This window comes from Rattus norvegicus, chromosome 10, assembly GCF_021556685.1.
Source record: "Rattus norvegicus strain SHRSP/BbbUtx chromosome 10, alternate assembly SHRSP_T2T, whole genome shotgun sequence".
Lineage (NCBI taxonomy): Eukaryota > Metazoa > Chordata > Mammalia > Rodentia > Muridae > Rattus > Rattus norvegicus.
Genome location: NC_141543.1, coordinates 58,220,748 through 58,235,849, shown reverse-complemented (window position 1 = coordinate 58,235,849; position 15,102 = coordinate 58,220,748). Strand labels below are relative to the sequence as shown.

Genomic DNA, 15,102 nt, shown 5'->3' with positions numbered 1-15,102 from the left:
CCACTAAAAGGCACCAGGTCCAGACGGTTTCATGAGCTAAACTTGTTAAAGCTCTAAAGAAATAGCAAGCCACAAGTTATTCCGGGACCTAGAAACATCTGACCAATTTCTACCACAGAGACAAATCATCGCTCAGTCTAGCGATGAAATAAAACACATGCTCTCTGAGCAGGTAGCCTTACCACTGTCTTTGATATCCCTGACTCCCTAAAAGTCCGGGCTGTTTTCCAGCTCTTTGAGGGCAAAGGCTGCCCTTCTGACCCCCACTCACTCCCTTCCCAGAAATCACTAGGTATGCTATAAGCTGCATCCTGTCGCCTAACCCTGGCTCCCCTGGCTCCCCTGGCTCTCAGCCATGCCAGGAGCCAGCTAATGCCCAGGCATCCTGCCTTTAATCTGGCCTCTCGTTCTCTCTTTAGTTCTCGTCTGTCAGCTGTTGGCTAATTACTGCTCATGTCAAAACAATTACTGGGAAGAAAAACTAATTTTCCATTCAACCATTTCTCCCCACACAGCAGTTCCCTTCTGACCCTGCCGGGTTACATGCCTCTTTACTCCAGGCAGACACATTCAGAAAGCTCACCAGTGGAAATGAGAGCCCTTTAAAGCCCTTGAGAGCCCCAGGGCCCTTGCCTATGAGCATCCCCATCCTTCCTCTGGGCTCCTAATGCACCAGCCATTGGCCTTAGGACAAATGAAGCCCACATGGAGATTTCCTGGGCCCTGAGCCTCTGAGGGGGAAGTAAAGTTGGTCAAGGATTACTTAGTCACAACATGCATAGAGCAGAATGGGGACATAAGAAAAAGCATGAAACTCCCAGCTCAGGGCTTTTTGTGACTTAAAAGGGGAATGGAGAGCTCCGACCGGTTGACAACTATAGTAACTTCATAAATAAATATAAACACAGACACCCACACAGTGACCTTTGATGATCAGAGGGAGGTGACAGCGGGGAGGGAGGGAACAGAAAAAAATGGGGAGTCTAAGCAACAAAGCCAGAGGTCTCTGCCACTTGGAATTCACCCTCCCAGGAACCCTTCCATCTCTTTTCAGCCCCACTTCCTGTTACGAAAATTTCCTTCCCAAACCCCAGCCTCCAGGTTTCTATTGCCCAAGAAAACAAAAGAACAGAGGATTAGCCCTGGACACCCTCATGCAACATCTCAGGCTCTGGCCTACCTCTCCATCTTGATGGAGTAAGCATAGGGATTTATCCTTCCTCTGGGTAAGAAAGCTGGGAGCTGTGGGCCTCATTGTTCTGGAAATCCATCCATCTGTTATTCTTCCTGTCTTCCCTCCCTCACATCCATCTGTCCATCTGTCCATCTGTCCGTCCGTCCCATCATCTACCTAATCATCCATCTATTCATCCTTCTACTTACCCATCACCCATCTATTGATCCATCTATCCGTCCATCCATCCGTCCATCCACTTACGCCTACATTAAACATAGTGAGTCACCATGACATTTCCTTAGCTGTAGTAGAACATCACTTTTAAGGGAGTTCTTTATATGTGTTCTTATGTACCCTATGGATATCATGGACAGCAGCATCCAACACTCCTACACACACACACACACACACACACACACACACACACACACACACACACACACACACACACACACAGAGGGGGGAAGGGCAGGGAATGGGGAGAAGAAAGAGGGAGAGGTAGATAGAAAGGTTGAGGGAGAAGGAGAGGGAGAGGGACTGACACATAATACAGACTCATCTAGGGCAATGATGCAGACTACTATGGAGTTCATCTTTGAGAACACAACTGTAACTGCAGGAGACATTAGAGTGGGTTCTGAGGCCAGCACCCTGCTTATAAGTGAGCACAGCTCTGCCTCCCTTCTGTCCCAGCATGCTTTGCAAGTGCCTCTTCAACACCACTTGATGAGATAATTCAGAGACTTTCTTAGACCATTCAGAAGATTAGTTTTACAAGAATGACCATTTGTTCCAGAAACTTGGAACTGGCTAGTTGGTCCTTACTGTCTGTCTTGGCTGTCTGATGTAGATTATGTTCCTAAAGATGAAGTTCTTGGTACATTTTCTCTTATGGCTATGATTGAGTGAAAGCCTAGGACAACATGGTGGGAATCAGCCTCTTCAAACACCAGGATCACAGGTTCTAAAGGCTTGCAGCCCCATTTAACAGGGAGCATCATGCTCTCCTGGCCTGATGAAAGCAGGGAGGTCTGATTTAGGTTGTGGAGCAGGCTTTCAGCCTGATTACTGGTTAGTCTGTGATGTATGAGAGCCTGCACTCTCCTGAGTGCAGAGGGATTCAAGCTCCCTGACCTAGGGCTGAGTTTGAAGGCTTGGCTGGGAGCCCTTCAAGGGTCTCTGCTCAGGGGAGACAGCTGCTACATACTCTCCAGGCTCACTGCTTCTCGGACTCCTCCCAAACCCTGGCAGGTCCTGGTAAGCCTGGGCATCTCCCCTGTACCTGGAAACCCCTTGGGATTCCTGAGATGAAGATGATCCCTAACGTGGCCCGATCCCTAAGGCTGGCAAAGTCTGTCTCTAAACCCTGTTTTCCCAAACACTCTCACCTATGTCCTACCAGGGCAGTTTTTGTAAATGGTAGGGAACCCTTTGTAAATGGTAGGTGTTCCCTTCTTTAAGAAAAAACAGCAGCTCAGCGAACGCCCCAGGCCAGAGGCTCAGGCGGGAGCTCCCTCAATACAGGTGCTCTGTTAGATGCACCAACCACTGGCTGCAGGTGGCTTTTTAACTGAATTTAAATAAAATATAAATGGGGCAGGGCTTCAAAGCGAATCCAAGGAAATCTTATGAAATCCAAGTGAAGTCTGACATTTAGTTAAGAGTAACACACGAGCCTTGCTTCCTCGTTCTGACAAAGGGACTCTGGCTGTGGGGGGACACTCACAGGGGAAACTGAGTCGAGGCTCTACAGGGCAGCCTGAGACTGTAGCTCAGTGGTAGAAGGCTTGCCTCGCATATATGAGACCCTGGGTCCCATGTCCAATGCAACCATGCCCTTCCCCAAAACTGAATTTGGAAAGAAAGGGTGTACGGGGGACTTGCTCTGCTATTTTTCTTTCTACTTGTTTGTAAGCATGCAATTGTTCCAAAAGACTTTTAAAGTTGTTAAATGAAAGTTAAAGTTTTAGTTTCTCAGACATACTGTCACATGAGACGCACAAACAGCCATTGGCCTCAGCATTGAGCCTGAGATGCAGACCATGTTCACTGTCCCCACAAGCCCTATAGGAAGGGCAGCATTGCTCTCTGCTGTCCTTTAGCCTACAAGCAACTCAGCATGATACTCACTGCCTTACTCCATTTTGCTTCCCACGTGCCCGATACTATTTCTCCCTCCACAAACCAATCCTTCCACAATGTGTGCAAACCAGCCCAGAGAGGGACTTGGATGTTACCAGCAGTTACTGAAAGGCTCTCAGGAGTTCCCGTTGTGGTTTGAATGGCTTTTCATTTACAAAGCCTGGCAGCAGGCAACCTTAGTAAAGCCACTGAATCCACAGGGCCTCCTAACTCTGGTGACACGAAAAGAAGCAATGTGGGCCAGGTCCCTGGCTCAGTAGTCACTGTAAATATCACCCAAGATTTAAAAAGAAGAATGGGTTCTGAGGGCTCAGGTTTATAAGTAGATCTCTCCTTCCCAGCTGGGAACCTGGCTGTTTTCACTAATAGTGAGAGGAGTGAAACAGACTCATCCCATGGAAGGCAGGAGGGCCCCTGGAATTAAAACTGAGCTTCCCCACCCCTACTCCTCCACCCCCATGCAGCTTGGTGACGTTACTCGGTGGTTTCCCCGACATTGTTCCGTGTCCCATGTTTTCCTTCAGGAGGGACCAGAGGGATGTCTGTGGTCAGGAAATGTGGCTGGGTTTTCTATACTGTCCCTTCATAGGCAAGCGCGTGTGTGTGCGCATGCGCGCACGCATACACACACACACACACACACACACACACACACACACACACACACACACACACACACACGATGTAAAACCCTACCCCTCCTAACAGAGAGCCAAGTGTTAGTGCAGCCTGGCCACTGTCTGCCCCCCTCCACCTCCACAGGCAGCATGGAATCCAGTATGTTCCCTTCTCAGCTCACCTGGCATAGCAGACCCTGTCCCCAGCTCCCTCCTGTGCAGAGCACTGGCCCCTCCCTCCCTGGCCCCTTTGTATTCTCAAGTCCTCTCAGGAGACTGAGGCTGTTCCTGCCTCAGCACCTTTGACCTGGCTGTTTCTGGCCAGAGTCACTGCCTCTCCCATCGATCCCCAACCCTACCTCATCACTGTCCCCAAATCTTGTCCTAAATGTCTCTTCTTGGCTGAGGTCTTCTGATTCCCCAGCCACTGTCACAGTGCCCCACTTTCACTCCTCGTCAGAGTGCGCAGGGATTGCCTGGCCTATTTCCTTTGTGCTTCTTTGTTCAAGTGCCCCAGGGTGTCTGTTCCCGGAGTAGGGAAACAGTGGCATACTTGGGGATAAAGGTGGTTGACAGAGTTCACCAGATGGCTCAGCTAGGAAGTGTACTCACTGGGCAAGCCTGACAATCTAAGTATGATATCTGGATGTCACAGGGGAAGGACAGAACCAACTCCCCAGAGCTGTTCTCTGACCTCTGATGTTGCGGCACACACACTGGCACTCACACTTTACACACCCACCCACACACACACAAATAATAATAATAATAATAATAATAATAATAATAATAATAATGATGATGATGATGATGATGATGATGATGATAATAAAAAAGTTTAAAAGTTAAAGAAGTTAATACACCACCTCAATGACTTTCACAGAAACAAACAAAACAGAAAGCACTGAGACCTGGCCCTGCTGGGTGTTCATGACAAGAGGCTGCATCCTCAAGAGCCTGAGGATTTGGTGCATCTCTGAAGCAACCTCAGGTCCTTACTGTGTCTGTTTCTGTTCCCACAATAACGCTCAGTCTCTGTGAAACTAAATGAGAAAAAGATCTGGAGGTTGTGGGGAACTCTGTGATCCCCTACAGAGAAACAGAGTGGCCACTTCATTCTTTATTGACTAGACTTGATTTGAACATAAGGAAAGAAGACTAGAACGTATGCCAGACCCTGTTCTCACTGGAAAGGTACATGGAGATGAAGGGTTGATGAAGGGAAGATGGGAGGCAGAGGGAGGATGGAGAATGGATGGGGAGGATGGAAGAGGGATGGAGGGTGGATGAAGGAAAGTAGACAGAGGGAAGATGGTGGGAAGATGGAGAATCGGGGGAGGATGGACAGAGGGTGGGGATGGGGATACAGAATGGGTGAAAGTCGGTGAAGGGAGGATGTTTGGATAGAAGATGGAGGAGGGTGGAAAAGGGGAGGATGATGGGGAGCACAGTGGATGAAGGGAAGATGATGGATTGCAGGGTGGGAGATGGACAGAGGGAGAATGATGGTGGTGGGGGGTAGAGAATTATCCTAGTTAGCTTTAATTGTCAACTTGACACAGTCTAGAGTCATCTGAGAGGGAAGCTGCAGTTGAGGAACTGTATAGATCAGGTTGGCTTGATTAATAATTAGTGAGGAGAGCTGAGCCCACTGTGGGAGGCACCATCCTAGGCGGGTGGTCCAAGGCTGTGTAAGAAAGCTAGCTAATCATGAGCCAGTGAGAAAGCCAGCAAGCGGTGGTCCTCCAAGGTTCCTGTTTCAAGTTCTTGTTTGCATTCCTGCCCTGACGTCTCTCATGGATAGGCTGTTATCTGTAAGCTGAAACCCTTGTCCTCCTTTAAATTACTTTTGATAGGAGTGTTTTATCACAGCAACAGAATGAAATTAGAACAGGGGTGGATGGTAGGGTGGGAGGTGGAGATCGGGTGTAGAGGCGATAGTAGGAGGGAGGCAGAGGAACAATGGATAGCTGACGTATCTTTGTGCTCCACAGTTAACATGATAGAAATCATGAAGCCAGGCCAGGCCCTCTCATGGTCACCCTCTGGGCTACTAGTGTTTGACTGATGAAAAAGAGGCCTGTGAGAGAAGCACCATGGCCAAGACCCCAGGAAACAAGCATCAGTCTCCCAAATTACAGACTGCTGCTGATCGCTGACACACGTACACTTTAAATAACAGGGAAAAGAGGCCTCACATCCAGTTGGGATACACTCTTGAGCATATGATGTAGCTGATGTGCCCCACACTAAAATGGGTGTGAAACCAAAGAATGCAAGACATTTGTCCCTGTCCTCATGGACCATGCATGGTCCAGAGACAGCTGAAAGTCCAAGACCCCTACTGTGGGCAGTGCTGGATGGATGTTCTGTACCTCAGAATAGTTTTTGAACTCTCACTGTGGTCCTGCAAGTCTAGGAGTCTTTGCTGTGGGCCTCTCCTGTGCCCTTTGGGTCATTTAGCAAGAGCCCTGGAGTCTTCCTAGAAGACACCTGTGTGTGCCTTAGACCCTGCCCAGTGCTCCCTGGAAGGGAGAGCCTCTCAGAGTTGAGATGAGACAGGTTGGCAAGTACATGACATGCTGTGAATGAACACAGGGGGAGTCCCTATGAAGTGTGTGGGCACATCAGGGTGTCTTTCAGAACAGGACATGTCTGTCCACTGAACCTCCAAGGAGAGCATGAACCATTAAGCCCCTTTGCCAGGGAGCTGGTTGTACAGGGTTCTATGGTCTTAGAATTGGGAAACGCCATGCTAAGCTGCTGAGGTGTGGGCAGCCACTATCCAGGTCCCTCTGACTCTCTTCACTATCTCTCCACCCTTCTTAACCCTCTAGAGGCCCAGCACACTTGAAGCTGGGCCAAGGAGTGTTCTTGATGGGCTTCTAGGTGAGGGAGGGTCTGTGACACCCAGACCTCTGCAGAGGTCCAAGCCAACTTCACCCAGTGCTCCATTCCCTACAGGTGACAGCACAAGACCCCAATAAGCCTGTGTGTGCCAAGTAGTCTTTGAAGAGGCAACTGATGACTGTGAATTCATGCAATAATGAAGACAGGCTCTGTGTGGAGACACAGAGACCAGAGCACTAGGAGACACCCAGGCTCTGTCCCTCAGTACATCATGGGAGGAGAGCCTAGACAGAGAGAACAACTTGGAATGCACTAAGGCCACACACTGTGATACAAACTGAGAGGTTGAGGGCCTCAAAGAGGGTAGTCAGGGAAGGCTGCCTGGAGGAGGGAAATACAGGGGAAATAATAAACTATTTCCCCTGTTGCCGAGCCCTGTAACCCTCTTCATAACTAGAACCTGAGACATTTCTGGATAATTCTCATACCCAGTATAAGAATGTATACCTCAAACAAGGCTATTCAGCTACCTTTACAGATAGCACTTCCTAACAACCAAGCCCATTTCCTTTCCAGAACATTCTGTTCAAAAATTCCCCTGTAAAACTCAACCTCCTTTTTCTGCTCCTCAATGCTGATGAGAGCCATGTGGAGCTGTTCTGTCCTGCATCTGGAAAGATCTCTGATCCCTGACTTCACCCAGCCAACTCTCATCCTAGGTGCCTCAGTTGAGAGCCTTAGATTCCCAGAGCTGCAGCTGGTCCTGCTTGGGCATGACCACCATGTTGGGAAGCAGGCTTCAGGGACATGGCCTGGACCATCTCTAGGTCTGGTTTACAACATAGCACACAGCAAGTTTCAGGACCCAGGACCCACAATCTCAGCTTCCCAGTGAATGTGAGTATACAGCCCTCCCACGCATCCCAAGCTGCTGAATGGCTCTTACCTGTTGGAGGCAGAGAGCCCCTGTGAGGGCCAGGGCTGGCTGAAATCCCAGAAGAACTGCTGGGACATTCCCAGGTGGTCTCTGTCAAAGGAGAAACAAGATCAGTTTGAGACTGCCATGATGGAGTCCAAGTGTTACAGAGCAGAGTGAGCCAGAGGCAGTCACCTTTCTTAGAAGAAGGACGCCAAAGGACACCTTCCTTCCTTCCTTACCTCAGCCCCTTCTTGCCTATGCCCCTTACTCCCCAACCTTACCTCTCTTGACAGAGCATCCCTTAGCCAAGGCCCTCCTCTACATGGTGGACCTGAGGAGGTAGCTTCCAGCTGGAATCTTCTACCCACTCCTCTCTACTTCTGTCCCTAGGGCTCCCATTTCTAGTCCCAGAATCTCCAGTTGTACAATGGGCATTTCTTCTCAAAGCCTATGGTAACCTCAAACCTCTTTGCTCAGAGCAAAGAACCTTGGTCTGTAGAAAGACAGTCCTCGGTCGATGGGGGAGCCCCAGGCACCTCAGACCCTATCACTTTGTCCGTAGTTAGTAGTTTGTTTTTAGAATCTCATCGTGTAGCCAGGGTGACATAGGATTCTCCTCTCTCAGCCACCCCCCACCCGTGCAGACGACAGTCATATGTCTTGGTTAAACTATAGTTTTCAGTGGCCTTCCTGGTTAACTCCCCTGAGACTCAGCTATACAGGCTGATCAGAAATTAACCAACACTCCAGCTCTATTCCTGTCCCCCAGAGCTTAGGACTGTGAGTGGACTTCCTACAATAGTATCTGATGGTAAAATAATAACCTTTTTAAGTCAGGTGTGGTGTCTGTAATCCCTACACAGGGAAGCTGAAGCAGGAGGATGAAAAGTTTAAAGCCTGGGGTTGGCAAGATGGCTTAGCAGGTAAAAGTGCTTGCTGACAACCTGACTTTGATCCCTGGAACCCACAAGGTAGATGAAAAAAGCACATGCATGCACACATGCCATCATGCACACACGTATGCATGCATGTACACGATGTAATAAAACAAGTTTTTAAAGTTTGGACCACAGGGTGAATTCAAGGCCATCATGGAAAATTTAGTGAGACTCTGTCTGGAGACAAACAAAACCCTTTCTTACTATTCACACTTTGAGAATGCCACAAAGAAACAAGCATTACCCATAATCCCACCCTCAGAGGTCGGTGTTCCCTGCAATTTGGTATCTATGTGTCTGTTTCTTTTTGTTATTTGGGGGGATCTTTTGGTAGTTTTTGGAGGGTCTTGCCTAGCCTAGCCTAGCCTCAGACTTACAGTGAGCCTCCTGTCTCAGGCTCCAGAGTGCCAGGATTACAGGTGTGAACCACTGCACGCTCGTGACTGCTGACTGCATGTTTGTCTTTGAGAGAGAGAGAGCCCGATCTCCTCACACTCTCTATCTCTCCATGTGACTCTCTTTTCAGATCACTCTGGGAGGACTGGAAAGCCCAGGCATTAAGCTCCATGAAGGCAGCAAGTGAAGGCGTCAGCACCCAAGCTCTGCCTCTGGTGACCAGTACAATCTGAACCAATTCCTCAGGCACTCACAGCAGCGGTTTCCCCTTCTTCAAAGCAAATTTTACAATAGCAACAATATCAGCACTCAAAGGAGGCACTGCCACATTCTCACACTTCAGATATAATGTTACTTTTTAAATTAAACAAAAATATGGGTAGATACATAAACTTCCAATAAAAGCTATCACTGAGAAGTTAATTGTTTCAGAGGATGCAGACATAGCTCCCCTCTGGTGGCTTCCCCTGATTAAGACTCTAACTTGGGTTCTTCCTTCAGCTTCTTCCTCGACTTCTGTGCTTTAGGAAGTATGGATTGAGGGTTCCAGGGAGTTGATTAAACAGGGTAACATGATCCTTCCTGCTTAAAGGGAGAGGATGCACCAGAGAGGAGAAGGCTGTCTGGAGAGGGAGAAGGAGACATCCTTGAACAGAGGTGAGGTAGCAGGAGGACTCATGCTTAGCATGGGAGGCTCTGGCTACCACTCCCCAGCCCCACAAACAAGGGCGAGCTTCCTTAGGAGGTAGACATGCCTCTAACCTAACTCCCCTGTAAGAAAGTGTCTCCTTCCACCTGCCTGGGGTCAGCATGCTTGGAGATCAAACTGCTGCCTGAGACTACAGCATCACTAGGGGTCAGCCCTGGCCTCCTGGCTTCCCCCAACTGAAGATCCAAAAGCAGAAACCATCTGCTCCACTTCCCCTCATCAAATTGGTTGGGGGCCTGAGACGCCCCTCCCATCAGCAGGCTACTGGTCCTTGCCACTTTGCTTCTTTCACAGGATCTGATCTTCCTGCCTCTTGGTTCTGGCATCTGTAGCCCAGCCCTAGAGCTAGCGGACTGCTGGCCAGAACCTGGCTCTTGTCTTGAGTTGTTCACCTGTAATCTCCCCCTCCCCCGGAACCAGATACAAACGTGACAGAGGACAACCCCATCCTCCCAGCAAGCTGCAGCAGTGTCCTGTCCTTGTCTGCCTGTCTAGACAGCCTTCTAGGCAGACTCAGTTAGCCTGCCCTGGTGATATCTGAACAAGCCTCCTCTGTTCTCCGCCTGTTCTCATGCTCGTTAATCACCATCTCGAGTGTTTAAGAAATCTTAAAGTGCCTCCTCTTCCATGGAGACTTCCAAGATTACTTTCTTTCTCTAGGCCAGATATTGTCTGCTCTCCAAAAATGTCATGAGAATGGGTGTGGCCACTTAGCACCTCCTCCCTAATGCTGCTCACCAGTGAATTCCTCTCAGGATGCTGGCTCACAGAAGGTGATGCCTGGGGTGGATAGGAGACAGAGGTGCACATACAAACGTTAGTCAGTGTGGGGCGGTCAAAGGTCTGAGTAAAAATTCTGAGGTGCCCCTCCCCCAGCTCTATGTAAGACTACAGAAGGCTTTGAGTACCAGTGTTGACTGATTGCTGTCTTCCCCCAGGGTTCCATCCTACCAACCTTCCTGCTGACCCTTCTGTACAGGCACATGCCTCAAATTTGTCTGGGAGCTTGAGCCAGGGCCCAGCACACATATTCCAGCCCTTGGATGGTCACAGATTTTTCACCTTGACATCTGTACTTTGTCCTTTAGCACAGCAGCCATGGCTGGTTCACTCCTTCATGAATGGTTCCTTGCCAGCCAACATGGCTGAACATTGTGCTAGTACATGGGCAACCCCCACCTGGTGTGCTCCTCAACTATCTGGGGATAAACCTTCCCTTTCCACCAAGCTCAGGGAAGGTCCCCAGAGAACTGTGTCCCATTTGTCTGTGTTGCTGATTCTGTTCCTTTGGTGGCTGAGGCCGCTGAGCTAGTTTTAGGAGGAGGAACACCTCACACACTCACGTCTCCAGCTGACGTACAGATTCTGCTATTTCTTCTGGCCACCTCAGGGTCCTACTTCCTGCCCTCATCCACCCATCCTTCTGGTGCCTGCAAACCACAAACTGCTAACAAGCAGAGAGAAAGAAAGGCGCAGCCCTGAGAAGCTAGGTTCAGCCCCACCTCCAAGCAGGAGGAGACCTGAGCAGCTGTGGGCCCTGCTGGCTCCCTTCAAGGAAGGCTGTGAGGAGGGGCTGGGACAGTGTTTCTCAACCTGTGCATTGCAACCCCGTGGGGGTCGCATATCAGATATCCTGCATAACAGGTATTTACATTCTGATTTACAAGAGTGGCGAAATTACAGTTATGAAGTTGCAACAGAATAATTTTATGGATGGGGTCATTGTAACATGAGGAACTGAACTAAGGTCGAGAACCACTGGGCTAGGGTACCTTGTAGCTCAGGAGGCTGTTGTGAGGGTCTTGAAACCCACAGAGAGAAGCTGGCCTGCAGGTAGATACTTGCTCTCCAAGAGGTTCCTGGTCAAAGCCTCTGTCCTTCTGGTAACTCCCAGTTCTTGTAAGTGCTACATCCTGATGCTCCAGCTGGGCTTCTGTAGGAGCAGAGCCTCTGACTGAAGCCACAGCCCAGCCTGTCTCTTGGCCTTGACTGGATCTGACCTATGTAAGACCTGAGGACCACTGCAAGCTTGGAGCAGTAAAGGAACAGAACTAAACTGGAGAGGCCTGAGCATCTGGAGAGAGAACACTGGGACTCTGGCAGAAGAAGGATAACACCACCAACAGGACTACGACAGGTGACACCACCCAGAGGGAGGAAGCCATTTCTGGGTTTTCTGCAAAGAAGACCCTATAATCTGCTTACAGTGACCAGGCTTTCCCGCCTAGTCCAAGCAAGACTGAAGAGATGATTAAGAGCACAGAGAAACCAGATCAAGGCTCTTCCGCATTCTCTGGGCTTCCATTGCTAGGACCCTGAGGTTCTCCAAGGTGGCTGTTGTTACAAAGGCCCTGGACACTGTAAATTGCAGTGAGGTCAGCATGAAAGGAGTGAGCCATTCCCCAGGGACCCTTTTCCCACCCAACATACTGATGGAGAGCAGTTCCCACAGAACATACTCTCCTAATGGCACCCACTCCTTTCGTACTTTGCCCACTGAAACCAGGGCAGCCAGACATGTGTAGACAACTGGGCATGGGCAAGGCCAACCCAGGGAGCTTGTTTACTCCTGCCTATGCCAATAGCCATGAATGCTGTTCCCTCACAGCGGCTTACAGGACCTTGTCTTCAGAGAACAAAATTTAGAAGAGAGTGTAATTGAAAAATTGAATGCTATGATGTTAAATTCAGCTTTCAAAGTTCAATACAATACTCCTTTATATACAATAGTGCATTTAAAATTTACCACAATAATGCTTAAACATTTAATGTTTAATACATTAATACAGTAATGATTAAACAATTAAGACAGTGAGCAAAGTGGGAGCTACTAGTTTGACTTAGTGGACTCTAGGCTTTTGTGTCCCTTGCTAAGACTGAGCCTGCCTGCATTGGAGCAAACACCCCACTGGGGGAGCTACACTCCTGGACCTCTCCACTGGCCTAAGTATTTGCTAAGGGTCCACTGGCAAACCTGTGTGTCTTCAAGTAGTCTTCATCCTTCCCTCCAATGGCTTTGTTCATCTTCAGGCCTGTGTGGTGGCTTTCTTCTACACTCAATGGCCTTAAGCTAAATAACAGGTGATAGACAGCAGGGACAAGCTTTGAAGTCCTTTTCTACCTGCCTGTTTATTCCTTTTTCATTCTTTTGTAGGCTTCCCCTCCTCTCCCCTAAGACAAGGTCCCATGTAGCCTAGGTTGGTCTGATAGATAACTAAGGATTACCTTGACTTTCTGATCATACTGCCTCTACCTCCCAAATGCTGAAATTTATTGACATGTTCTACCATAATTGATGGAGTGTACCAACTGAGCTTCCTCCCAACCGCCCTTCAGTGCTTCTTGCAATTTCTGGGCCCCTTATTTAGCAGTGGTCCCAGCAGTATGTGTGACCAGGCTTAGGCATATGGCAACCCTAAGATCTCCCTTCTAGTCCCTGCCCCTCCCTAGTCAGGAGTAGCTTCCCTCAAGTTGCCCAGCTCAATGGTATTCCCCAGAGCAGTGTAAGTGATCCCAGCACTGTTTCAGGAGCCCCAACACCCTGACCCAGGACATCTTCTGTCACTGTGTGTCAGATGCTGGATCGCAGTCACTGCTTCCCTGCAATGTGTGTTTGCAGACCCAGGACGCAAGCCTGAACATGCTTGTGAGATTGTTTCCAATGAGGATTAGATCACGAGGGCTCTGACTTAGTGAATGGCTTAATCCATGGATGAAATCATGCTATTATTGGGAGGCAGTAGGTAGCAGGCAAGATGTGTGTGTGTGTGTGTGTGTGTGTGTGTGTGTGTGTGTGTGTGTGCGTGTGTGTGTGTGTGTGTGTGTGTGAGAGCGCGCATGTGCGCACATGTGCATGCATGTGCACGCGCGCAAGCGAGTGAGTGTATGTGTGATACTTGGATAATGTAGGCCCCTGGTATGCATCCTTGATGGCTATGTCTTACCTGACCCCCTCCATGTGTTTTTCATCTGTTTCCTGTTGTTGGTCATACTATAGGCTGCCCTGCCATGAGAGATAATGCTTCTGACACCATGAGCCAAAACAAATCTTTCCTCCCCATGTTAATACAACAATCAAGGAAAACCTCATGAGAAAGAGGTGTTTAAAGAAAGACATGGAGAGGCTTATTAGGTGTCTATTGCATGATTCTGATTATTCCAAAATTGGCGTCTGAAAACATGATCTGTTTATTGTCTCACATGGTTTCAGAAGGTCAGAACTTAAACATGAATTTAGCATGATGGTTCCAGTGTGGAGACTCCCAGACATTGGTAGGTGAGCCTATGGCATCAGAAGGCAAGAAACATTGCTACTGGGCTTTGTGTGATATGGTAGTTAACTCACCCAGAGCAGGGGAGCCAAGAGAGAGCAAAGCAGAAGCCACACGCTTGTATAGCTTAATCCATTACTCACACTCTATCCTGACTGCCTGATTCCATAGACCACTCTATAAAAAGGAAGGGACATGAGTAACATAACAGGGGGTGGGTGCTCTGGGAGCCATCTTGGAAGACACTTAACCACGATTGGGAAGAAACTAGCCTTGCATTTATCTAAGGGAAGAGAATTTCAGGCCCAAGAAGCGAGAAGGAAGAAGCTCCTGAGGCAAAAACATGCCTGCCATCTACTACCTAAGAGCAGCAAAAGGGATGGGATGGCTGAAGAGGACATAGTGGACGGGGCGGGGGGCAGGAGGAGAATAAGGTCAGATGCAATAGAGATGGGTTAGCTCAATATGGGAGACGGTTTCTAAAGTATGGTCCATGGGGCCTGGAATATCAGCATTATCAGAAATGTGTTAGAAATGCAGTTCTCAGGCCCTGTCCTAGATCTGCTGAGCCTGAATTGGGTTCCAGGTACCTGTATCATACACCCTCTGGGGGATTCCATTGTCTGTCCCAGATCTTATTAATCATTTCAAGGATGTTGGCTTTTATTCTGAATGGTGTGCTTTGAGCAATGAAGCAACATGATCTGACAACCACCTCTGAGCTGGTCTCTTGGACTGGGCCACCATGTGCCCTCTGATGTCTGTCACTCTCTATCCGGCCTGCCACTCTTATAGAGATTGAGATAATCCTGGGCTCTTCCCCGGCAACCTCTGAAGAAATACTAGAAACAGGGTGTCAATGGCAAGAATGCAGAAGTGACCACCCCTGGACCTTGGCAGACAGCTCCGGTGGCACTGGTTTTGAAATCAAAATGAGGGTACCACTGAGATCGTGGGTGTCTCTCTCAGCCAAAGTCAGGGGAATCAGGATATCTGGGAGAGGCTGTCCCCATGACCTTAGCTGCAGAACTGGCCTCCTCCATGCATGATTGTTATAAGGGCGTACAGCTCATTCCTGAACCG

General features: G+C 48.9%; 1 protein-coding gene across 18 annotated transcripts in view; it reads right to left on the bottom strand.

The window, feature by feature from the left end:
* Positions 1–15,102, bottom strand: part of Gas7 (growth arrest specific 7) — a 230,730-nt gene that overhangs the window by 48,355 nt on the left and 167,273 nt on the right. For all 18 annotated transcript variants that reach the window (NM_001414201.2, XM_087574748.1, XM_087574744.1 and 15 more), the window contains 1 exon segment: positions 7,733–7,813. In NM_001414201.2, the coding sequence (NP_001401130.1) occupies positions 7,733–7,813 (81 nt within the window).